Source organism: Temnothorax longispinosus, chromosome 10 (assembly GCF_030848805.1).
Source record: "Temnothorax longispinosus isolate EJ_2023e chromosome 10, Tlon_JGU_v1, whole genome shotgun sequence".
Lineage (NCBI taxonomy): Eukaryota > Metazoa > Arthropoda > Insecta > Hymenoptera > Formicidae > Temnothorax > Temnothorax longispinosus.
Genome location: NC_092367.1, coordinates 8,661,904 through 8,685,977, shown reverse-complemented (window position 1 = coordinate 8,685,977; position 24,074 = coordinate 8,661,904). Strand labels below are relative to the sequence as shown.

The following is a 24,074-nucleotide window of genomic DNA, read 5'->3' as shown; positions in this document are numbered from 1 at the left end:
AACCGAGGTTCACGTACACCCCCCCCGTGCTTTCGGGGGAGGTGCGGTAGTCCCGAAATAGTTCACGCATACAAACAGTATATATTCAATTTATAACATCCTGTAGAATTACGAAGATTTTCCTATATTTTTTATCATTTTATCTAAAAAAATGGCTTTATCATAGGAGTCGCCAAAATTCCTTTTAAGGGCTTTCATTTTGACCCAAAACGAAGCTTTTCACAAAGTTTCATCGAAATCGGAAGGGGGCCGTTTTCGGAAGTTTATCCCAAAAAAATATATGAAATCTTTAAATTGTGCCAATTGCAAAGAAAATGTTTATATTGCTTTAAAAAATAATTGTGCAACTGCTTTTAAAAATTAAAACCCAAGTTGTACGTATCTTGTATTCCTTTCAAGTGTCTTCCTATTCCAACTCAAGTTGTAGTAGCTTTAATTCTCCTTAACAAAATTATAATATTACAAAAAAACATTTTAATTATAAAGAATTAAAGAGGTAACAGTACAAAATAAAAATATTTAATTAAAATAAAATAAATAAATTTTTCTTATAAAGAACTTGGCCCTGCTAGACCTCGAAATAAAGTACTAAAATTTTTGATAAAAAAAAACAATAAACATAATTTAAGGGGGAATGCGACAGAAGTAAAAAAGCAGCGCCAAAAGTTGGAATAGGAAGATCCCTGAATGGGAATACAAAGATACGTATCACTTGGGTTTTATTTTTTTTCAAAACACCTTCACGGAAAGTAACCACTTTCCGCCCGCAATGCCGGGTGGAAAGTATCAATTTTCTTCCCTTGGGAGGAAAGTAAGCCCTGGCGTGAAATGGCCACTTTCGCCCCTCTCTAGGCATGGAAGTCGAACTTTTCGTAAAAGTGTTGTGAAAAATATCGTGTGCATCTCGGGTCGAAAGCTTTTTCAGACTCGTGTGATTTGTTGTCCTCGCCTTCGGCTCTGGCGGCAAACTTCACACTCGTCTGAAAAACGCTGCTTTCTTCCCTTGGTGCACAATATACTATTTAAAGTCGTTGCACAACAATTATTTTTTAAAGCAATATATACATTCTCTTTGCAATTGACGCAATTTAAAGATTTCATATATTTTTTTGAAATACATATCACATGTTGAGTTAGTTAAATTTAACAGGCGCGTGCGTATGTATATTTGATTATACAGTTGGTTAAAATGTTAAATAATCAATATGTTGGATTTTTGATTGTTCAAAGAAAGAAAACATACAATCGATATCCTTGCAGCACAATAAACAGACTATAAAGAATTTTTTTCCTGTAAATTTTTTAATGTATGTATACCTGAGGTATCACAATAATAAAACAGAATGCAAACAACGGCACGAAGCAAATATATCTGTCGCGAAGACTATGATATGGCCATAATCCTGAGATGGTCAGGTATAATTTAAGAACAGCGTATCGGTTTCGTCCAACGTCTTTCTTGTGGATCATTTTTTGGAGTAAGAAGATTGCGGACTACATCAACTATTCTATGTGTTCGACAAGCCGCGGGAGATTATTTATCGATTCCTTTCATTCCCTATTCGGCAATAGCATCGTAATTGTACTGAAGAATAAGCGAGTGATTATTTACCCGTGTTCCAATCCTTTCCTTTTTACATTTTTAAAGCTGTTTTGTTATAGCTTCTCTTTGAGGAAACATTTTCTTTTACTTTCATATTCCGTATTAGTACGTGTATTTTGCGAACTAGTTTCAAACGCGACTCCTAGTGAATACTTTCGTTTTAGTATCTAGTCTTGGAAATGATTAAACTTTATATTGCTTTTGAACAATTAAAAAAAGAAAAATAAATAGCACAGGTGATGAACGATGTGAGATGAAATGTTGTTACTTCAACGTAATGTAACAGCCTAATTTCTATAAACTTCGAAATTTATATAGGATGTCGGATTGAAGTAAAATTGTCAAGAGGTATACAGTGTTGATAAAATGTAGATTCTAGAATTCACACATGATACATGATTTTTGGATCGTCTCATCGTCTACTTGATTATAACTTAGAAGTTTAAAAGAACGGTAAGAAATTTTCATGATTAGAAAGGAAAAATTACATGAGCATTTCCACTATGCAATAAAAGATTTTCTCCGAAAATAATATACGGATTATTTTTATGACATCATCACACTGTAAGTAACTAATGTAACACGTGAACATTGTGAAATAAGGCATCACTTTCAGAATAAAAAAGATCAATTTTTGATATTGCTATTATCCACTCAGTATGTTATGTTGCTGAAATATTGAAATATTCGGAAATGGTGCAGAAATATTTCGTTAACATTTCATTTGTAACTGCATCTGAAATATTTCAGAAATGTACCTGCATCATGTTTTTTATAATATTGCATTAACAGTATTTCTGAAATCTTTCAGAAAGTTGTTTACAATATTTGTAAGTTTCTGTAATATTGCAAAAAAATGTAGCAGATGCAATATTTCAGAAATATTTCTGAAACATTATAAAAGTAATATTACGTTTGCATTGCACGAATAATATTTCTGTAACATATCAAACGCAACATTGCATTTAAAATATTTCTGAAAAATTTCTGAAAGATTGTGTAGGTAATGAAAAATTGAATTGCAGGCAGTGAATTTCTACAATATTGCAGAAGAAATATTGCAGATATAATAGTTTAGAAACATTTCTGATACATGATAAAACTATTATTACGTTTACATTGCATGCGTTATATTTTTGAATGTTTCACATAAAACGTTGCATTTGTAATATTTCCGAAAAGTTGTTGACAAACTTTAGAACTTATAAAAAATTATTATTATATAATTATTGCATTTTATTGCATTTTTTCTCTTTTATTAAGAATTTTCTGATATTCCAAATTTTGTCGTATGACATTTTTAATATAAAATATAAAATATTTAATAATATTTAATATAAAATAATATTCGACGCTGACTGGCAAAAAAGATTTATTTGTATATCTGTATTGTTAATATAATTGTTACGCGATAGCTTTATGCTCACCAAAATAAGCAAGTATAATATAAGAAAGAAAGAAGCGTCAGAGTCAGAGGATCACCACTACCCTGTTCGATCATCGATGTCAAGCAACAAGGCGCCGGTATACTACTTGGATGGGTGACCGGCTGAAAGAGCGGATTTTTTCGGACAAACGCGCGGCGGCTATACGCACATAGCTTAAGGGGATCCTGCAGTGACTGGCGAACTTCCTCGATGTCGATAATGTCAACCTTTCTAATTTTGTTTTCCCTATATCTGTCTTTGTCTAACGAAATGACATCTGTCCTTTTTTTCGATTGCTCGCCATCTCTCGCAAGATCCGGCAACTACTGTTGCTGCTCTTCTTGTCATTTGCATCCGTATTTGCATTACTAAAATAATTTTTCGATGGATCTTTTTTTGTACGCATTGAATCTTACTTCTACTTGCACGATATTATTCCTACATGTTTTTCCAAGGGCAGATGATAAAAATTATGTATGTATAAACTGCAGAATTTTTGTTTTAAGCAAATATTGTCGTCAGGTGACAGCTGCGTATGTGCCCAAATAAGTAATATTTTTAATTTTTTGGTGTTTTTGATATAAAATCGCGTTTTCTGCCCTAGATTTTTGTGCGTACTTTAATTCTAGACCAAAAATTTGCAATTCTGTAAAGCCAATTAAAAGATCCATCGAAAAACGATAATGTCGGTAAATCATACGGCTGCAGGATCCCCTTAATATATTTTTTTTGTTCCGGTAACAAAATATTTCATTTTTTATATATCAACAAATAGTTTTTGCGTCAGTAACAAAATTTTGTTTGGTAATACAAAACGGGGGGTGTAGCTCTCGGCATATGCAGGTTTTTTGCTGCCGACGGCGAGCAGAAATTGGTTTCTTGTGTGCTTGTCACCTTTATGCTAATATTTTGGTGACAAGTCCGCTTGGGCCCTAACCTAACTTTTTATACGGTGATCGGCGAGGAGCCTGTCTTCTTCTTCTTCTTCTTTCTGCTCCGAATAGATTTCCGGTTCCACAGGAACCGTAGTACCACGCTTTATAACAAGAAAACTGGGGGACTATCCGGGGAAATAGTCACCCTCTTGCGTATTTCATCCTTTACTCCTTCTCCACGTGTCGATAAAGAAGAGAGCCAAGCTCCATATCAATTAGTTATAAATCGAACTTACAATCACTCAAAAATTTATAATCACATTTACGATATTCTTGTTAAGGTTGTTAAATAAATATACGATAGAAAAAGGTGCCAAAAGTTTACGTTTGAATAAGTTATGATAACTTCATTTCTTTCTTTGCAGTATAGCTCGCAGACCAGAATTCGCATAACCCGAATTTAAGCTTAATAACATTAGAAAAAGCATATCCGACAATAATTCGGGAAATAATATCTAGCCAACAACTATCGAAATTAAATTTAGCTAAGTAATATATATCAATTCCTGTCTCGTAAGAATTCTCCATATAAAAGTTACCCGAACCAACAGGGCAGAGCACTAAGTAAATCTAATGTGATTATTGCTATTCAAAGCATGATTCAGTTTATTTTTTTTTAAATCCGCAATAACGGGGCAAAGTTTACAAAAGTTAAAAGGTTTAGCATTACATAACGTCATAAGGACACTACTCCTACAGTTTCATTGTAAAATTTTCCGAGACCTGATTAAATGTGATTATTTAAATTTACTAAAGATTAAACCGATATATTTTAGCAAAGCCGCAGCTTTGTATTTATCTGACTTGCCTGAATTATAGAGAAAACGTAGGTCATGTAATATAATATCAGAAGTAGGGAATGTGCTCGATAAGGACTCGAGGTTAGATTCAACTAAGTTAGGTTCAATGGGAGAAAAATCTCCTTCAAAGTTCAATTCCACAGTGGAAGGACGCATAGTATCGTTGAACGGGGAGTGAGAAACACTTGAGACCACATTATCCGCTCTCTTGGAGCGTATTACTAATACTAGAACTTTCACTCTGAGCCCTTCCCAAGTCGAAACCACTCCAAATCATATAGGCCTGACCCCTGAGCAGATTCACCGCTTGTTGACAGGAATTGATACCTCTAGACCTGATAATTCTCTTCGCCTGAGCGTAAGAGGAATTCGTATATGACATCACAGTATTAATTATCTTATGTTCGGTAAAAACCGGGCAAGAAAAATCTGTGGAGATATGACCTCCACCGCAATTTACGCACCTAGGATCCGAGTTACAGACTCCAGAAGGATGTTTAAGGCAACATTTATCACATGACTTATTACTTCTGCATGAAAGGGTGGAATGTCCCCATCTAAAACAATTTGTACATCTACGAACTTTATTAATATATGGGAATATCTTACATTTGACCTTCCATACATATATGTAGGAAGGCAGAAGGTTTGACGAAAAAACCACCTTAACAGAAGTTGAATCCTTCAATTCATTACTGGATCTATCACGGAATTTGAGTTTCTCCAAAGAGCAGATCTCAATCGGGTCACCCGGCCACGAAATACATTCTCGTATTTCATCAATGGAAAGAGAGGGGTCTACGTCCCTAATCACCCCAACTCGGAAGATCTTGTAATTCGGAGCGTAAGCCAGCAGTCCGGGCGGAAGGATATCTTTGCTAGATAAAAAGTCGTTCGCCTCTACGTACGAGAAAAAATCAACGCATATTAAGCTCCGACCTAATCCTCGAATCGAATCAGCGCTGCTATATTTTGCGCATAATAATTTGCCTATGATCATTGGATGTAAATTACCTATATTCTGAGAGGTCGAGAGAGACTCTATATGGACCGGATAAGGTGCGATGATTGAATCCGAGTATCTATTATTCTTTTGTGAAAGCAAAAATTTCTCCCTACCGGAAGATTGGCACTCACGGGGGAGTGACTTATTCATATCCAGGGAAGAATCTCTCTCATTCTCTGGATCACTACGGCGCCGTTTAACGGCATTTCTGTCCTTGGGCGATTTTCGGTTCATGTTCTTCGGCATTCTATTATTGATATACAAGTCAGAGAGGAATGTAAGCGGCACACAAACGAATCCGTAAACCGGCAATATAAAGTAAATATAACAACACTCCAGCGGAAAATTTAACTAAACGCACTAATAACATAAGATACGCAGGAGGGATCGCAAATTACCAAATGAAAAGATATGATGTACATTTATTCGCAAAATATATAAGTAATGGTGAGTCTTAAAACGTAGACATTTAATGACAAAAAACGCAAAGTATTCCCGTCGCGGTGAAGGAGTAATATAAAGTAAATATAATAATGAGTAAATAAGGTCGAAAAGACGTAAATAGAAAGTGTCGATAGAATGTGAAGGTACGCACTAAATATTAAAAGAAAGAAATACGCTGAATAATCGTACGCTAACTACATACATATGCCAAAAATGCGCATTACTATAAAGTTAATACTAAGCAATAATTAAAGTACCGTTGGAATGCGACGATACGAATGTGATATTAAAAGCAAAAAAAACGATGAATAATCATAAACTAAATACATACTTATACCAAAAACATACGCATTGCTATAAAATTAATACTGTGAGCATTAATAGATGAATAATCGTGTTCAACGGCATAAATATTCTCGTCGCGATGAAGGATAATATAAAGTAAATATAATAATGTGTAAATAAGGTCGAAAAGACGTGAATAGAAAGTGCCGTTGGAATGCGGCGAGCGATATTCGTACATATACCACAGAGAATACGCATTGCTATAAAATTAATACTGTGGGCATTAATAAATGAATAATCGCGTTCAACGACATAATTGTAGTTAAGAAATACATATAAAGGGACGAAGGGGCGCAAATGAAAAGTACCGTTGAAATACAGCGATACGCACTTAGTATTAAACACAAGAAAACACACTAAATAATCGAGAACCAACTATATACATATCACCGACTATATAAATTGCAATAAGGCAATACTGCGAATATTACTTATAAACAAGCAAATAAACTCAAATTAATTTCACATTAATTTATCGATGTTGAGTAACACGTCAGTGACTCAAAACGCGTACGAAAGAAAGAAACGAAGAGATCAATAATCAAGAGGCTGTAATTATATTAAAATATCTGATTGATACTTCGCCTTATGACCCACCCTCCCAGGAGAATAATCATATATTAAGGACGTTCTCCGATGGCAGTTGTGCTCAACTCAGACGCACGGAGTAATGATATGGTTGACAACTACTTCCGTGCGCAAAAGTCTGAAACTCGTCTAGCCGCGCAGCTTTACTCGATCTGGCAAATTTTTGTTTCGTTTCCATTTCTCCAATACCATCCCAGCAAACGAAAAAAGATTGAAAAGAATTAAAACGGGATTGCCAGGAATTCAATTAAGGACTTTCCGAATTCCATCTGTCCAAAAAAGGGATTGAAATAGTTTCAATATCATGGAATTCCTTATTTTGGAAAGAATTTGTCTTTTTTGAATCCCATCCAATTCCGACACAAAAATATTATACCACTAAATGCCAGGTTAGGGATTGGAAAGTTTCGTGATGAATTCCATTAAATACCATTGATTCCGTTAACAAAATGAATACCACTGAATGCTAGGTTAGGGATTGGAAAGTTTCGTGATGAATTCCATTGAATACCATTGATTCCGTTAACGAAATGAATACCATTGAATGCCAAACTAGGAATTAAAAATTTCCGTATTGAATTCCATTGAATTCCGTCTATTCTGACAATAAAATGAATACCATTGAATGCTAGGATAGGGATTGAAAAGTGTCCGTGTTGAACTCTGTGGCGGTACGCGCCAACAATAGTACACGCCCGCGCGGTATCTGCATTACCGGCAATTCGCGTCGACGCCACTAGGCGTCGCATTGCCGGGGCATCTTCTCGAGTTCAAAGTTTCGTCTCGACCGCTATGTAAAGGGACCCCCTACGGTGCCTGACAGATCTTACAAATCTCATTTTCGGGTTAATTACCCGTCGGCAGTAGTGCGTGTAATGCCCTTAGGCATACACAAAAGCTCACCGACGAACAACGGCGCTTGGTCGCCCAACGGAGGCGCGAGACGTTTCCTAAACCATCTAATGCCATGCAATTTCATAACCTTTACGGATTCCATAGGATTGGATGAAATTTAAAATTTCTTTTTTGGATTCCATGGAATTGGACCATCTCATTTCGAATCCCATCTAATTTCATTTAATTCCGCCAAAAAAGGGATTCAAAGGTATTAAAAAATTTTAATATTTTTTAATCCTTTTGCGTTTGCTGGGCAATCATAAATGAGTACGTCCTACTTGTTTATTGAGCATTCTAAAAGTAAATAATAATGAATCATAAAGAAAAAAGATTAAATAACTTGATTTAAATAACGTTGCCCATAAGATCTTGACGTTCTCTACTTAACCTATATGTCGCAGCGGTAGCAACGTTGCCAAGTCTCGCAGTGATCTCTCCCTCTCCCTGCCTCCGAGCAGACGAAAATTATGTCCGATAGTATTCTTTAGACGACTATTTCTCAAAAATAAATACCGCTTGCTATATCGAACTTTATTGTCACACGTTACTAATAATATGAGGCATTTTATACTATTTTTTCAAAAAAATTCTAAGAAAACTGTACTTATTATTCATTAAAATGTCCGTGTCGAGAGCTCAACATAGGGATCCCGTGTTAAAAATTGGAACTTTGAAGTTAAATATCTCAAATTTTAGTACCGCAAGGGGCATTGAATAAAACGCCTACGTATAAAACGCGTTTAATTAAACATATACTGAAAGTTTAAGAAAATTTCTAAGAAAACGATTTTGCCGGTGAACGTCCTTAAACAATCGATATATTCCATGTAGAAGGTCAATCCACAGGTGTTCAGCAATGTTCCGTCGTTATCGGAAGCGATCGTTCGTCCTCGTAGAGGTATAGACCAATTATCCAGTTATCCAAGAAAACTCAATATTGTTCCATAGTAAAAGTAAGATAACGAAGTCCGCCGCTCGTTATAGGCAGGAGAGCACACGTGTGACCACGGTGGCTGCTCACGACGGAATCGAGGAGCCTGTCCACCTGCTTACTCTGCACCGGGTTGCTCGCGTTCTTGTGCGCATGCGCTCGTGTATGCTGCCCGCTCGTCGATTTGGTTGGTACGCATGTAACGCGGCGGGATCGAGTCACATACGGGGCTGCGAGGAAGACTTCTGGCGCGCATGCGCCTTTCATTGAACTTGGTTGGCGGCTGCGTTGCGGATAGCGGGAACTGGGTTTCCGAGAAAAAGTAGGAAACAGGACCAGAAGGTGGGGGATCACCTCGAGCATACGCCGAGACGAGATGGAAGACCCCGTAAACCCGTCTGATAAAGAAGAGAGGTGTTGCACTCCTACCGATGGTAACAACAAGCCAACGGATACGGATAAAACGAGTGAAAAGAAAGGGGTAGGAAAGCGAAAACCCTCAAAAACGGAACCCGGTACAAGAGAAAAGTTTAAGTCTAGGAACGGAAAGATTGATGATATGTTGCATAAACAGGCAGTAAAAGAGGACATTTTTAAAAGGAGTGCAAGGACTACCAGATCTCCAGCACGTAGAACGGGAGATCAAAGGATAGGCCAAGCACAGACACACGGGAAAGATGAAGAAAAAGGAGAAGAGGAGGAGGAAGATATAAAAGTTGCTCTTAAAAGTGTGATGGAAGCGCTTTGCAGTATGACTCAGGAGAATAAGTTGCTAAGAAAAGAATTAGAAGAATTAAGGAATGAAGTGAAAAAGGGAGCGTACACAGAGATTCATGAAATCAAAAAAGAACTTGATGAGATGAGGAAGGAGATAAGAAATAATGCTCAAACAGAAATAAATGCTATAAAGGAGAAGCTCCAAGAAGTCATGGAAGAAGCTGACCGTTGGAAGATGAATCTGAGAGAAGAGAAAAACAGAATGTCTGACGAAAGGATGACGGGTGAACAGGACACTCATATAAGCCTAAACACAGAAGAGATAAAACAACTAAGAAGAATATTGGAGAATAATGACAAAAAAGAAAGGAAAAACAACATTGTAATTAAGGGACTAAAATCGGGAGAAGACGTGAAGGAGGATACAAAAAATTCTTGAAGAATTTGACGGGTAATGAGTGCACGTTAGTATGGGCGAGAAAAGTAGGTAAAGACGAGAGAAATATGATTGTAGCGAGAATAGGGAGCTGGGAAGAAAAGCAAGCTATAATGAAAAAGAAGAAACATCTCAAAGACGAAATAATAGGCAACTCAAGAATATTTATAGACCATGATTTATCCCAAAAAGAAAGGAAGATACAAAACGAAATTTTGAAGAAAGTAAAAGAAGAGAGAAGTAAAGGTAAAATTGCAAAATACGGATATCAGAAGATAAACTTAGAAGGAAAATGGTTCAGGTGGTCTGAGATTGCAGGAAAAAATTTCTAAGAAAGCCACGAAATAAAGACCCAAGAAAATATAGATTGTTATTCTGGAATGTGGCAGGTATTAAAAGAAAAGACTCAGATTTTTGGAATTTTATTGAACAATACGATTTTGTGGGATTGACAGAAACATGGACAGAAGAAAAAGACTGGACAAAAATAAAGAAGATTTTACCAAAAGGTTTTTTATGGAAGTGCCAATTCGCGAGAAGAGTAAAGAAGAAGGGAAGAGCGATGGGCGGAATAATCACAGGCGTAAGAACAGAGTTGGCAATGTTAAACGAAGTTTCACTTGACCTGGAAGGAATAGTAAAAAGGAAGATAAAAATGAATAAGGACGTATGGAGAGAAGTAACGGTGTACAACAGAGAAAAAGCTAGTGCCTTAAACGAACAGCTATTGGACAAATTAAAAGTGGAGGAAGAAGGTATTCTGATAATAGCAGGAGATTTTAACGCGAGAACAGGAGGAGAAGGGGACGTGATTGTGGATGGAGAGATAAAGAAGAGAGTAGCAAAAGACAGAGTGAAGAACGCCAATGGTGCTGAGTTACTGAAGATGGTGGAAGAAAGAAGCTGGTGCATCTTAAATGGCAATAAGGAGGGCGATGCTAAGGGAGAGTTTACTTATGTGGGAGTCAAGGGCGAAACGATAATCGATTATGCTTTAGCAAATACAGAGGCTTGGGAAAGAATAGAGGATTTCAGAATCGAAGAAAGAGTAGAATCGGATCATCAGCCTATAACTGTGGAGGTCGAGAGCATTCATCCAGAAGAAAGAAGAAAGAAAATAGAAAAAGAAATTGAGTTGAGGCGATGGGATAAAAAAGGTGTAGAACAATATGTCAAAAATCTAGAAAATATTACTCTGGAAAAGACAAAAATAAATGAGAGCTGGGTAGAACTAAAAGGAAATGTAGATAATTGTCTAGTCAAGAAGAAGCTGAAGATAAACAGAAACAGAGCGGACATAAGTTTGGGATGGGATAGGAAATGTACAAGAAAGAAGAGGGAAGTTAGCAGAACGATAAAGAAGTGGAGAAAAGGAAAATGTACCAGACAAGAATACTTAAATAAGAAAAAAGAATTAAAAGAGCTAGTAGAAGAAAAGGAGAAAGCAAAGAAAGAAAAACTAGTGAAAGAAGTAAGAAATATAAAATCAGAAGCTGAGGCCTGGAAATTCATAAATAAATTCAGGAAAAAGAAGAACAACGCTTACGTTGTTGAAAACATAGAACCAGAAACATGGAGAAGGCATTTTATGGAATTGCTAGGAGGAGAGGAAAAAAAAAACAGAACTAACAAGGAGAAGGAAGATAGAAGAGGATGAGGAACCGGAATTGACGGATGAGGAAATTGAAAATCAGATCAGGAAGCTAAAAAAGAAGAAAGCGGCAGGAGAAGACGGAATACCAAATGAAGCATGGATTTTCAGTCATGGTAAGGTTAGAAGTAAACTTAAAGAAATTATAAGAAGAGTGTGGAACGGTAAAGGCTTCCCTGAGGACTGGAAAAAAGGGATGATTTATCCACTGCACAAAAAAGGAGACATGGAAGAAGTAAAGAACTATAGAGGTATAACATTGCTTAATACGGCATATAAGGTATACGCATCGATCCTGGCTGAGAGATTGAAAACACAAATGGAGAACGATAAATTATTACCTGAGACACAGGCGGGATTTCGTAAAAACAGACGAACGACAGACAACATTTATATTTTGCAACATCTCGCGGAAAGAGAGTTAGAGAAAGGTAGCAAGCTGTTTGGTTTCTTCGTTGATCTAAGGGCAGCCTTTGATAAGGTGAATCGTCCGAAGTTGTGGCAGTCCCTGGAACGGAGGGGAGTAAGGAAAGGTTTAGTAGAAAGGCTGGTGGAGATATACGAGGAAACAATAGCAGAGGTTACAATAAACGGGGTAAATACAGGCAAATTTTGGCAAAAGGAAGGAGTCCGTCAGGGCTGCCCTTTAAGTCCAATTCTGTTTGCACTATTTACGGCGGATCTGGAGGAGGAGCTGGAAAGGAGAGGAATAGGAGGAATAGAGGTCGGTAAGGAGAGAATATTCTCCTGGCATATGCGGACGATGTGGTGATTATAGCGAAGAATAAAGAAGCTATGGAGGATATGATGGCCTCTCTAAAGAAGTATTTGAAACGAAAAGATCTAATTTTGAATAGTGAAAAATAAAAAATCCTGGTGTTCGAGAGAGGGAGAGGAAAAAGGAAGCAAAGAACTTGGAGATGGGGCAATGCGGAAATCGAAGAGGTCAAAGAGGTCAAATATTTAGGATATATGTTTAGAAAGAATGCGGAGCATAACAAACACATAGACGAATTAGTTAGTAAGGGAGGGTTCGCGATGCGTCAGATTTGGGGGTTTGGAGAGAGAAATTTTAGGGCTGTTTCAACTAGAGTCCTAGATTAGTAGAGAGACGCGAACTTTACCCCTACTTTGCTGCCGTCGCCATCTTGTGCTCGTATACCCGTACGATATTAATCTACTATGACGACTGTACTAGGACTGTACCCCACCTTGCCGCCGCCACTATAGAGCCCATGGTGCCTTTACTTTAAATGTAGTGCTGTCTACTAAAGTAAGTATTTATTCTTCGTTGCAGTTCGATATCTGTATCGACATTACATCAATTTTTATGTAAGAAATGAAGTGCATCGAACGTGACATTTTCGAATATTGAGAGACTTGTTGCTCGTTCGAAGTTAGGCTCCTACCAAGTTTTACGCTTTTCAATAATTTTCTTCTGTGCAGAGAGAAAGAGCAAGTTGTTTTGCTGTCATATCAGCGAACCTGTTGGTCCATTTCTGAATATGTGTGAGGTAAATTCAGTCTTTTTATCTCAAATAAATTACAAATTTCCGCTGAACCTAGTACTGTTACTTAACCTTGATCTTTCTGCAGAGCTCCAATTTAAATCTCATCTCTGCTCCATCGTCTAAGGCGGATGAAATACAGTATCTCAAGTTCCAGACCATAATAGTGGAAGAAAAATTAAAAAATCTTTAAGAGCAGTATAACAGTGACTTTGCTACTTTTCAAAAAAATGGTTTGTGAGACCTAATGTACACGTAATGAAGCAGGAGCTATACGTTGGCAAGTGCTTGCTAAAGGTTTTGAGCTATAAAGGAGTTTGTAAAGAGTCTTAGGTCCAGTTTCACAAGTGTCGGTTAACTTCTAACCTTAGATTAACTCACTCTTTGTCTCCTAACGTCCTTCTTAAAAAGAAACAGGTTAAAAGTTAACCGACACTTATAAAAGTAGGCCTTAGTGTTTTGGGCTTGTTTTGTCTATAATGTAATTATAAACGGATTAATTGTATATTTATAATTAATAATGTAATAATATTCTCGCATTAATATTCGGACATCATAATACTTGAAAAAAAAATTAATCCGTATATTTATTTAAGAAATTTTTTGTTTTTTTAGTGAGTTGAAGCACAAAATGATACCCTACAAAATATTGAACAATTGAAGTTATAGTAATTTAATTCATATGTAGATATAATTTATACAAAAATATATCTCTGCCGAGCACACACGACACACCGTAAAATATGAGACTTCACCGGAGCCCGTCCGCCGATGATCCAGTATTGTTGCCTGACATAAGCCAATGTCAGCTGTGTTCCTCCATGCAGGGTACGCAGATGGGCGTGTGCAATGATCAAGGTTGAGAACCGTGAGTGGCGAGGTAAAATCGCCTGATGTTTGTTGTCTTGATCCAATGTTGGTTGATTGAGACGGCCGCCAACTCGGATGAGTCCTTGAGCGTCTAAGTACGCAGTCAATCGACTGAATGCGTGAGCAGTTGGTGATCTCGAGTTGGCCGTGAGTATCTTGATCTCGTACGTCAAGTATGCCGCTTGAGTAGCCTTGATCCAGAAAAATCGGGCCTTCTCCAAAGCAGAGTGCGAGTACAACGACCCGTCCCAGAACCCTCTCAAGAGAGCGATAAACCTGAAACAGAGAGCTATTATTTTCAATAATTTATTGAGAGTTGAGTACCTATATATCAGGTCCCAGTAATAGTCCGGTTGAGATGCGGCCGCATGTAGCGCAATGCCAGGACGAGCCTCATGCGAGCTCAACTCGTCCGAGAGCGCGGGTTGTGATGGTCAAGCTTCAGGGGTGAGTATCCACGGTGGTCCCGTCCACCATAATGAGTGGCTTTGGAGTTGAGCAGTACTTAATCCTCGAGATGCGCAGTCGGCTGGGTTGGACGTACCTGGTACGTATTTCTAATGTGCGTTCGCAGTGAGCTCTTGAATTTGAGAAACTCGATTTCTCACAAAATTCTTCCAGCGCGATGCATGAAATTTGATCCACGTGAGTGTCACAACAGAGTCCGTCCACAGGTGAGTTGCTGTGACGTTCAACTTCAATGTGGCTTGAACGTGTTGCATGAGTCTTGAGAGCAGCAGTGCTGCGGTGAGTTCAAGTCTCGGGATGGTGAGCCGCTTGAGCGGTGCTACCTCTGTTTTGGAGCACATCAATGAAATCGTGGCGCCATTAGAGCCGTGGACGGTGATAAATACGACTGCAGCCATTGCCAGTTGAGAAGCATCAGAAAAGCCGTGAAATTCCACTGTCGAAGTACTTCATGGATTGTACCACCGAGGTATTGAGAGCTTGATCAAGCTTGTGAGTTCTTTTCTGATAATGAGCCACCGTGATGAGAGCTGGGATGGCAGTGGTTCATCCCATCGGAGCTTTATGTAGCCAAAGCTCCTGCAAGAGCATCTTCGCCTTGATCACCCCTGGTGATGCAAAGCCCAGTGGATCGAATATCTGAGCCACTTCAGACAAAACGAGGCGTTTGGTGTGCTGATCGGTGTGCGACGAGATCCTTGTTGAGAATGTGAATGTGTCTTCTTGAGGAAGCCATCTTAATCCGAGTATTTTGTTTGCGCAATCGTCAAATGCAATTTGTGAGCCCTGCTCTTTTGCTGCTTGAACCGCAGTGAGCACATCTTGATGAATCGCGTGCCACCTTGCTTATGGGAAGCCGCCCGCCATGCACAAGTCCGGTGAGCAGTATTGAAGTTTTTAGTATCTGCTGAATGGTTGTGGCGCCTCCAAAATGTCGTCAACATCTCGACCTTGAATGATTGGCGGTACTGCGAGGGGAAAACTGTGACTTTCATCCTCCTCCAGTTACAACAGTGTTTGTACTGATAAGAACGGGGCAGCCGTGCTCCCATAGGTAACCGTTGTGAGATAATGTGGCACTTCATTGAGCTGGTCGTCTATCCAGAGAATCCGTTGTATATCCCAGTCATCTTCATGCACGTTGATTTGCCCGTACATTTTGGTGATGTCAGTGGCAACTACGTGTCGAAATTGTCGATCCAGAGTAAAACATCGGTGACGTCTAAATGCTGTGATGCAGCTTGGCTCCTGGTAGATGCACTCAAGCCATTAAATACCACACGTAATGTTGTGGTTGCACTGTCTGGTTTGAGCACTCCGTGATGTGGCAAATAATATTGCGTGTGCTGACTGGAAACGGGTGAAGCCTTCTTTATGTGATTGAGATCTCGATATTCTGTCATAAATTGGTGATACAGACGTCGATAGTTGTCATCTCGGGAGAGTCTTCTTAGTAAACCTTTCAAGCATCGATGCGCAGTGAGATAAGAATCGCCAAGAAGAGTATCAGGTGATGATTTTAGTGGAAGTCGAACTGTGTATCGACTTGTTGAATCCCGTGAAACAGTACTCTTGAAATGTTCTTCACATCTTTGCTCGTCAGGAGTAAGCTCAAGATTGTTGCTCGCAGGCACTTCTTCTTGTGTCCAAAATTTCAACAATAACTCGTCGAGAGCATCTTCTCTCTCCTGAATTGATGCATGATGCACTGCAGCAGATCCCGGTGATGATATGTCGACAGGTCCGAGAACGAGCCATCCGAAAATTGAGAGCTGCGCGATTGGCATCAATGTATCTCGTTTGATGATGTTGGGCTTGATGATCTGCCCATATGAGACAGCTCCAATGATAATATCCACTGGCTGTAGTGTAAGGAAATCTGGATCGGCCAATGTTAACTGGGTGAGATGCGGCCAATCCTGTGGTGCAGCGTTGAAGGATGGCAGGATGTTCGTTGACGCCTGCAGAACGTGAGCTTGAATAATGACGTCTGATCTTGAGTGAAGTGAGCGGAGCTTAAGCAAAGCATTCTGAAACAAAGGTAAGTTCTGAACCTGAATCAATGAGAGGCCATACGCATTGAGTATGAACAGATGAGATGATCTGAGCCAGGGCCGTAGCTAGTAACGTTGAGTGTAATGAGCGGGCCAAAGATGAGTGAGCGACGATTGCACCACCTTCCTATTGAGCTGACGCAGCTGAGCTGGTGATCGGGTTTCGCTGATGAGTTCGACTGATGAGCCTCATGCAGCATCGTGTCGGTTGGTGCACTTCTTGCACCCCCGTGAGCCTTTACATGAGCGGCCGTTGTGGCGGCCGAGGCATTTGAACCAAAGCCTCCGTGGTATGACTAATTTTTGTCGATCGCCTGTTGAAAGATCCCTAAATTACGTGCACATCACAATGAAGTGAGTGCCGTTGCAACAATCGCACGGGTAAATTAGATGCTGCCGTGCGGGCCGGTTGAGCTGCCACATGCTGAGCTGTCAACGTGCGCTTTGCTGTTGAATGAGCGCCGACGGTTGTGAGGCTTCAAGATATGCATGCTCCTTGTGAAACGCCTTGTTCGCCTCTTCGAGATGCATTGAGATTTGGATGACCTCCTCTAACGGCATGTCCTCTGCACAAGTTGGCAGCGTGTCGCCAATATTCCGCACCGTCGCCAGGCGGTTCATTTAGGATGAGCTCCGTGGACAAGCGCACGGGTGAGGCTTGGCGTTCCGATGTGCGAGCCGGTGGTACCTCGAGCAGCGGCGTCGTGGTACCGCCCGTACCCGCCTTTGCGGGTTCCGTCATAACAGCCGTCCCTGAGCTGCGCACGATGAAATACCTGAGAAATGTCGAGACACGTGTAAGAAATGCTGCACGAACCGAGAACGTTCGAGAGAAGCGTGAGAAAAACACTATACGAATCGAGAATCGTTAGGGTCATGTATTGAGCACGTGAAAATGTCTATTTACACTCGCGGGAGCGCGTGAACATGTTTGTGTAACACTCGCGAGCGCGCGTGAGAATGTCTGTACTTCACTCGCGGAAGCGCGCGATAATGTCCACGTGGCATGTCGTAAAAGGCATGCCCTGTTCACATGATCTGTGTCCAAGCTACACTTTAAGTTCCACGCATCCGGCTCGAAGGACCAAATGTTCGCGAAATCGCTGATTAATCCCGGCGATGGAAGCGGGATGAGAAGGACGCGCGTGGAAGGTGTTAATTAATTATTCTGTAATATAAAATGTAACTCAGAACACAGTCTGAGCCGTCTTTAATACGAGAATAGATATATACAGTCTGACCTGAGAGTGGTGGGCAGTCTTTCGGAGTTCACTAAACGTAAGAAGTCTTTGTATAAGAAGTCTTTATATATCGTTCGTGAGTGGGCGAGGCAGTTATATTAATTGCCCTCCTCGTGATGATTAGCCCGTGAGCCGGTAAAACACGTGGCGGTCGGCACTCGCGCACATGTGAGCCTGAGTCGTCGTGTTGATGTACCCGAGTAGAGCTGGATGAGCGGTCGCTTTACATGTTAATGCAGTATCTCGGCAGCTGTAATCACTGCGGTGGGCACTTCAATGTGTAGTCCCAATAAAAAATGCACAGAGCACACGTCGTGCGTCTGATCACTGCGCGGCCATTTGTACGACTCTGAATATCGCGAGGAAGACGTTGGCGATGAGCGCGCCCGTGCGTGCGCAAGCTGCCGCGGTGATCGGGCGTCGATACCCGATCGATGCTGCCATCTGATCGGACGGCGCAACGTTAACGGAATCTCGAACACCATCCATGTGGGTAATATGCCACATATACAAACATGTTTAGTAATTTAACTTTAGAAGGGCATTCTTGGCTAAAAACATGTAAAAGAATATTTTTATTATTTTCTTTGCATTTCATAGTACTCTGTGTGCTACAAGTAGTCTAAATTATTCGGAATGCAATTTTGCAAAATATTAAGTACGTAGCCTATAATATTCTTAGCGCATGAAATAAACGTGTTTATTCAACATTTTTTAACATTTTTTCATCATTTTTTCAACATTTTTTCAATATTTATACGGCAAAATATTTATTTATACTGTTTACAGCTTCCTAACCTACTAGCAGTATCCTGCTAGTGGGTTAGGAAGCTGTAAACAGTACTGGCATTTTACCCCTATCTAAGTAGTGGCATATTCTCCTAAGATGCAGTTTTATATTAAAATGAGCCTCTGGGGGATTCCCCCGTTAGCCCTCGGCGGGGGAGCAGGTGGAAAGTTCGGAGAGGTAGAAATAGGGTCGAAAACAGAGCTGTGTGAAAGGGTGGAGGTGCAGGATTGAAGGAGGGTGTGAAGGAGGTAGAGAGGAAACGGTGGAATTGGAGGTGAGGATAGAATCGAGGTGAAACGGCCAGAAATCGAGGGAGAAGAGGAGAGTTGAAAGCAAGGTTAGGATGACGCGGCGAGAGGAGCAGGAAGAGAAGGGGGCAGAGAGGGGGAAGAGGAGAGAGAAAGAAGAGAGGAGAGAGAACTGAGGGAGGGAGAGGTGGCAAGGAGCAGGGTCTAACCGGTCGGAGTGGTGACGCGTGGCACGGTGGTTGGCTGGCGAGGAGAACGGTGGAAGCGCACATCACTGGCGGTTCGGCCCGGAGCGGGGTGCCGGCTGCCCCAAAAGGGTAGGTTGGCACCACTGCAGGGCGGCGGGACTGACGGCGGGATTAGCGTGCGGAGCGGGCCAGTAAGGATGAGAGAGGGGATACCGGTGAAGGAGGAGATGGCGCGAGAGACGATGGGCGAACGCGCAACGCGAGTCAGCACGCCAATGATAGAGGGTCGAGTGTTGGAGATCGAGAGATCGAGAGAGGCGGGGTCGACGAAGCGTAGCGAGCGCGCGGCGATGCACGTGGTGACAGTAGAGAGAGGAGAAAGTGTGAAAAGGCTACAAGAAAAGCAGAAAGGCAGTGAAGCAATAAAGAGGGTAAAGAAAAGCGAGTGAAAGGAAGAGAAGGAGCGGGTAGGTGAAAGGTGAACAAGTGGGTGAGGGAGAGGGAGGAGTGAGATAGGAGGCGCGCACACACACGGACACGCAGGGGGGTTAGAAGGGTCTGGGAAAGAAGCGGGGAGGGAGAGAGAGAGGTGCTGATAGTGGAGTTGGAGGATGAGAAGGAGAGAGCGGAGCTGTTAGAAGGATGTGGGGTATTTAGGCAGAGGGGGGGATAGGGGTGGACGAGGACCTGACAATATGAGTTACAGCGAGGACCTAGAGTGCCGAGAATTAATTGTAGGAAGAGGGTGAAAGAAGGCGGAAAAGCGGACGGAGAACGGAACCAGAGAGATTTGGGTGGAATAGAATTTGGGTGAAAGGAAAGGAGATTGTGTGGAACGAGGATGAGGGAAAATGAAAGGAGAAGTAAGGGTAGGGGGGGCCGGAAGTCGAAGAAAGGGGGAGAGGAGAAGGAGGCGAAGGGGAAAGGGAGGAGGTTACCCCTGTGTTACAGAGGCGAAAGCGGTGAGGAGGCGGAGAGCTAAGAAGTTGGAGCACGGAAAGAGGGTCCCAACGGAAGTCCAACGGAAGAAGCGGCCAAGAGAAGGAAAATGAGAGGCAGGGTCCGAAAGGGTGGGGTGTACCAGGATGTAAAGGGTCGCACGTGGCCAGGTCGGGTATAAGGGAATTGGTATTTGTAAGAGGTTTGGGATCGTTCCTCACAAAAACGCCTTGTAAACCCTGCGGGGATAAATAATAAACTCATACATACATACATACATATTAAAATGAGCCTGTATTATACGATTGCCAGTAAAACAAATCGGCGACGTACTGAATACTTTCATCCTAACCAATATTAATAAAACGACAAGCTGATCGAGTTAAAAATAGTGTAATGCTTGAAGAATATCTTATATAAAACACTAAGAAAATTCTAAAAAGCACGTTGTCATATTTGTCATACTATACTTATCCCATAAAAACTATAATACTGACAGGAAGTAAGTAAAACTTAGGCAAAACGTCAGATATAATAGTTTTAACAATTTCACAGTATATACAACAACGCTCCTAGCCGTAACTTTGTTAAACATAACGAGTGGCATATTTTCCACACTGGCATATTCCCCCCAGTTACTTTATATGTTACCTCGAAAAAAAAACCAAATGGTAGTATCATTAATTTTAAATTAAAAAATATTAATAAAACCCAAATGATACGTAATATCTTTGTACTTCGAAAAAACCTAAAAGTGGGTGGGTAGTATCTTTATTAAAAAAAAAAAAATTAAAACCCAAGTAGTACATATATTACCTAACTTAACTCAAGTGACATGTATTTCAAAAAAAGATGTGAAATCTTTAAATTAAATTGCGCTAATTGTAAAGAGATTATGTATGTTGCTTTGAAAGATAATTGTTATGCAACTACTTTAAAGAAATAAAACCCAAGTGGTATCTTCGTATTCCTATTCAAGGGTTTTTTTATTCTAAACCCAAGTGATAATAGCTTCTTAATTCTCTTTAACAAATTTTTAATATTACAAAAAATCATTTTAATTACAAAGAATTAAAGAAGTAACAGTACAAAATAAAAATATTTAATTAAAACAAAATAAATAAATTTTTCTTGTAAAAAAACTTGGCGCTGCTTTTTTACTCCTGTCGCATTCTTCCCTAAATTATGTTTATTGTTTTTTATTCAATCAAAAATCTTAGTATTAATGTTTAAATTTTAATGTTTAAATATCAAAGTCTAGCAGCGCCAAGTTTTTTTACAAGAAAAATTTATTTATTTTGTTTTAATTAAATATTTTTATTTTGTACTGTTACTTCTTTAATTCTTTGTAATTAAAATGATTCTTTGTAATATTAAAAATTTGTTAAAGAGAATTAAGAAGCTATTATCACTTGGGTTTTATTTCTTTAAAGTAGTTGCATAACAATTATCTTTCAAAGCAACATACATATTCTCTTTACAATTGGCGCAATTTAATTTAAAGATTTCACATTTTTTTTTGAAATACATGTCATTTGAGTTAAGTTAGGTAATATATGTACTACTTGGGTTTTAATTTTTTTTTTAATAAAGATACTACCCACCCACTTTTGGGTTTTTTTGAAGTACAAAGATATTACGTATCATTTGGGTTTTATTAATATTTTTTAATTTAAAATTAATGATACTGCCATTAGGTTTTTTTTTCGAGGTAACAACTACGCGTGTACTTGGCGCCTTTTTTTTATCTTTTTGAAAAAGGTAATTTTGTACTGATATCATGCATTTTGTAGTGTTACGCATTTTAGAAACAATATATCTTTATCTTACAAACAGTATGTACAGATCGTAAAGCTCTATAAGCCGTATATATTTTGCGATACAAGACATAATCGCAATCTCTAGCTAGAATAATTTAAAATTAATGATACTAGCACTTAGTTTTTCCGAGGTAACCATGCGTGTACTTGGCGCCTTTTTTTACCTTTTTGAAAATACAGATGTACATGTATAATGAACATTAATGTAAATATTACAATGCTGTGTTTGGGATAAATTAAAATAGTGGTTTGATTTTCATGAGGAAAGAATGGACGTCGACATAAAAATCAAGCTGAAAATTGCATTTAAATCTTACCACTAAATAAAAATATACATTTAAATTTTGATATAATAATTGTGTAGAGTACACGTACATTATTGATATTTGCAAAAGCGCATCTTTTATGCGTTTTTTCTTTAAACGGCGAAACTTCCACTTTTGGCGCTTGGCGCGAATTTCTCTACCAACATTGCGTTGTCGTAATACATTGCTCTGTAAAGAATTTTGACTTCTGGTCGTTATTCCTTTCTTCAAAGTTGCAGTGCTGTTTTGTCGATTTTGTCTGAGTAATACCTTCGGTGGTGCCATTTTTCAGATATGACGAAACTTTAGTTCCTTATCTAATTGCTATAATTCACAAACATACATATAATTAGTTTATATATATATTATACATAGTTTAATTTATATAGTGCATAATATAATACGGAATGTTTCAGAAATAAATTGTCAAATTTGAGAAGCATATTCTACTAACAGTAAAAATGGAAAAGTTACAAATTTTTTTAAGTAACATTAAAGGAAAGGGAGACGTAAAAAGAAGGAAGATAAGAGAGATAAGTGATTTCGAAGTACAACAGATAGTATAAGTGAATAAAAGAGAGAAGGAGGACATGTAAAATGTATATATGAAATAAAAAGAGAGTATTTTTATCTTTTTCTAACTCTTAAAACTGGAAAAGAATAAAAAATAAGTTGAACTTATAATAAGAACTTACAATAATTCCTTCGCGCGTAAACGGGATTGATCTCCTCGGCATCAGCTCCCTGCCGTTAATATATACCTGTGAACAAGCTCCTTGATCTCCTCGGTATCAGCTCTCTGCTGTCAATATATAATACCCTACAAAGTAAAAATGTATTGTATAATCAGAATACTAGCAACGTGCACAACTTCATTTGAGGTTATAATTGGGTACAACATTCATCGCACGATACTGTTATAATTGCAAATCGGAAACGTACCTCGAGTCTAGCTCTTCTGCGATCAACGAAGTCGGGATCGAACGTGTCAGTCGTCACTTTCTGCCAAGCGTAGAGAGAACCTTCTTTTGCGGCAGCGGTGGTAACACGATGTAGGGAGACGAAATCTCCAGATAAGCACAAAGCAATTCAATTCAGTATATCGCCGGCACGATTACGCTCATACAGCATGAAATATTCCATGAATGTTCTATAAATATTCTTTAGAATATTCATGAATTTTCTATGAATGATCTATAAATGTGCAAAGAACATGTAATGTCCCGCTTTGAATGTCCTTAGAAATTTCTGTAAATATTCTCGAATAATCTACAAATGTTTTATAAATTTTTCCGCATAATCCATAATTTTTTTATATATGCAAAATATATTTATAGAACATTTATAGATTATTTTAGGAACATTAAAAGTGGGATATCGCATATTCTGTATACATTTAATATTCACCCGACATAAAAAAAATTATTTATTTCAAAATTTTATTACTATTTTTTAATTAAATTTGTTTCTTAAGATGCAGTCTATGATTATAAATATTTTCTCGTATTTGAAAAACACACTTACCTTGGTGGGATTCAAACTCGGGACCTCTGGATCGTGAGCCAACTGCCTTACGTGGTAGACTACTTCTTAATTTGATGTAAGCGTTATATATAGTCTACATATGTCATAACCAGCGCAAATATATAATTTTTCAAAAATCATCTTAAGAAACAAATTCAGTTTAAAAAGAGTAATAAAATTTGAATTAGATATATGATATAATATTTCTCAATGTCGGGTGAATGTCAGAAACCAGTGCCGGCTCATTATGAAATTTTTTTATAAAATTATATATTTTTAATTATTTTTTTAAAAAGAAAATTGTAAATCTAATAATAATAATAAAGAATAAGGATTGGC

The 24,074-nt window shown here is 38.9% G+C and overlaps 2 protein-coding genes across 5 annotated transcripts in view; one reads left to right on the top strand and one right to left on the bottom strand.

Annotated features, from left to right (window-relative positions):
- LOC139820032 (odorant receptor 13a-like) overlaps positions 1-23,298 on the bottom strand; it is a 32,389-nt gene extending 9,091 nt beyond the window's left edge. The window contains exons 1-3 of one of the 3 annotated variants that reach the window (XM_071789945.1): positions 23,154-23,298; positions 22,907-23,031; positions 22,282-22,535 (exon numbers count right to left, since the gene is read on the bottom strand). Coding sequence is in view for 1 of the 3 variants with exons in the window: in XM_071789944.1 (XP_071646045.1) it covers positions 1,318-1,470 (153 nt within the window). In the remaining 2 variants the exon portion in view is untranslated. Of the gene's footprint in view, positions 1-1,317; positions 1,501-22,281; positions 22,612-22,906; positions 23,032-23,153 lie in introns of those variants that run through there. The other 2 variants (XM_071789946.1, XM_071789944.1) reach the window with 2 other exon arrangements.
- LOC139820035 (uncharacterized) lies at positions 2,785-20,886 on the top strand. Of its 2 annotated transcripts, XM_071789951.1 has the most exons (3): positions 2,785-13,294; positions 13,377-14,305; positions 14,385-20,886. In XM_071789951.1, the coding sequence occupies exon 1, from the start codon at positions 10,692-10,694 to the stop codon at positions 11,784-11,786; it is 1,095 nt and encodes a 364-aa protein (XP_071646052.1). In that variant the 5' UTR covers positions 2,785-10,691; the 3' UTR covers positions 11,787-13,294; positions 13,377-14,305; positions 14,385-20,886. The 2 variants fall into 2 exon arrangements, with proteins under 2 accessions (XP_071646052.1, XP_071646051.1); XM_071789950.1 differs by having other exon boundaries at positions 13,377-20,886.
- Positions 23,299-24,074: the final 776 nt, after the last annotated feature.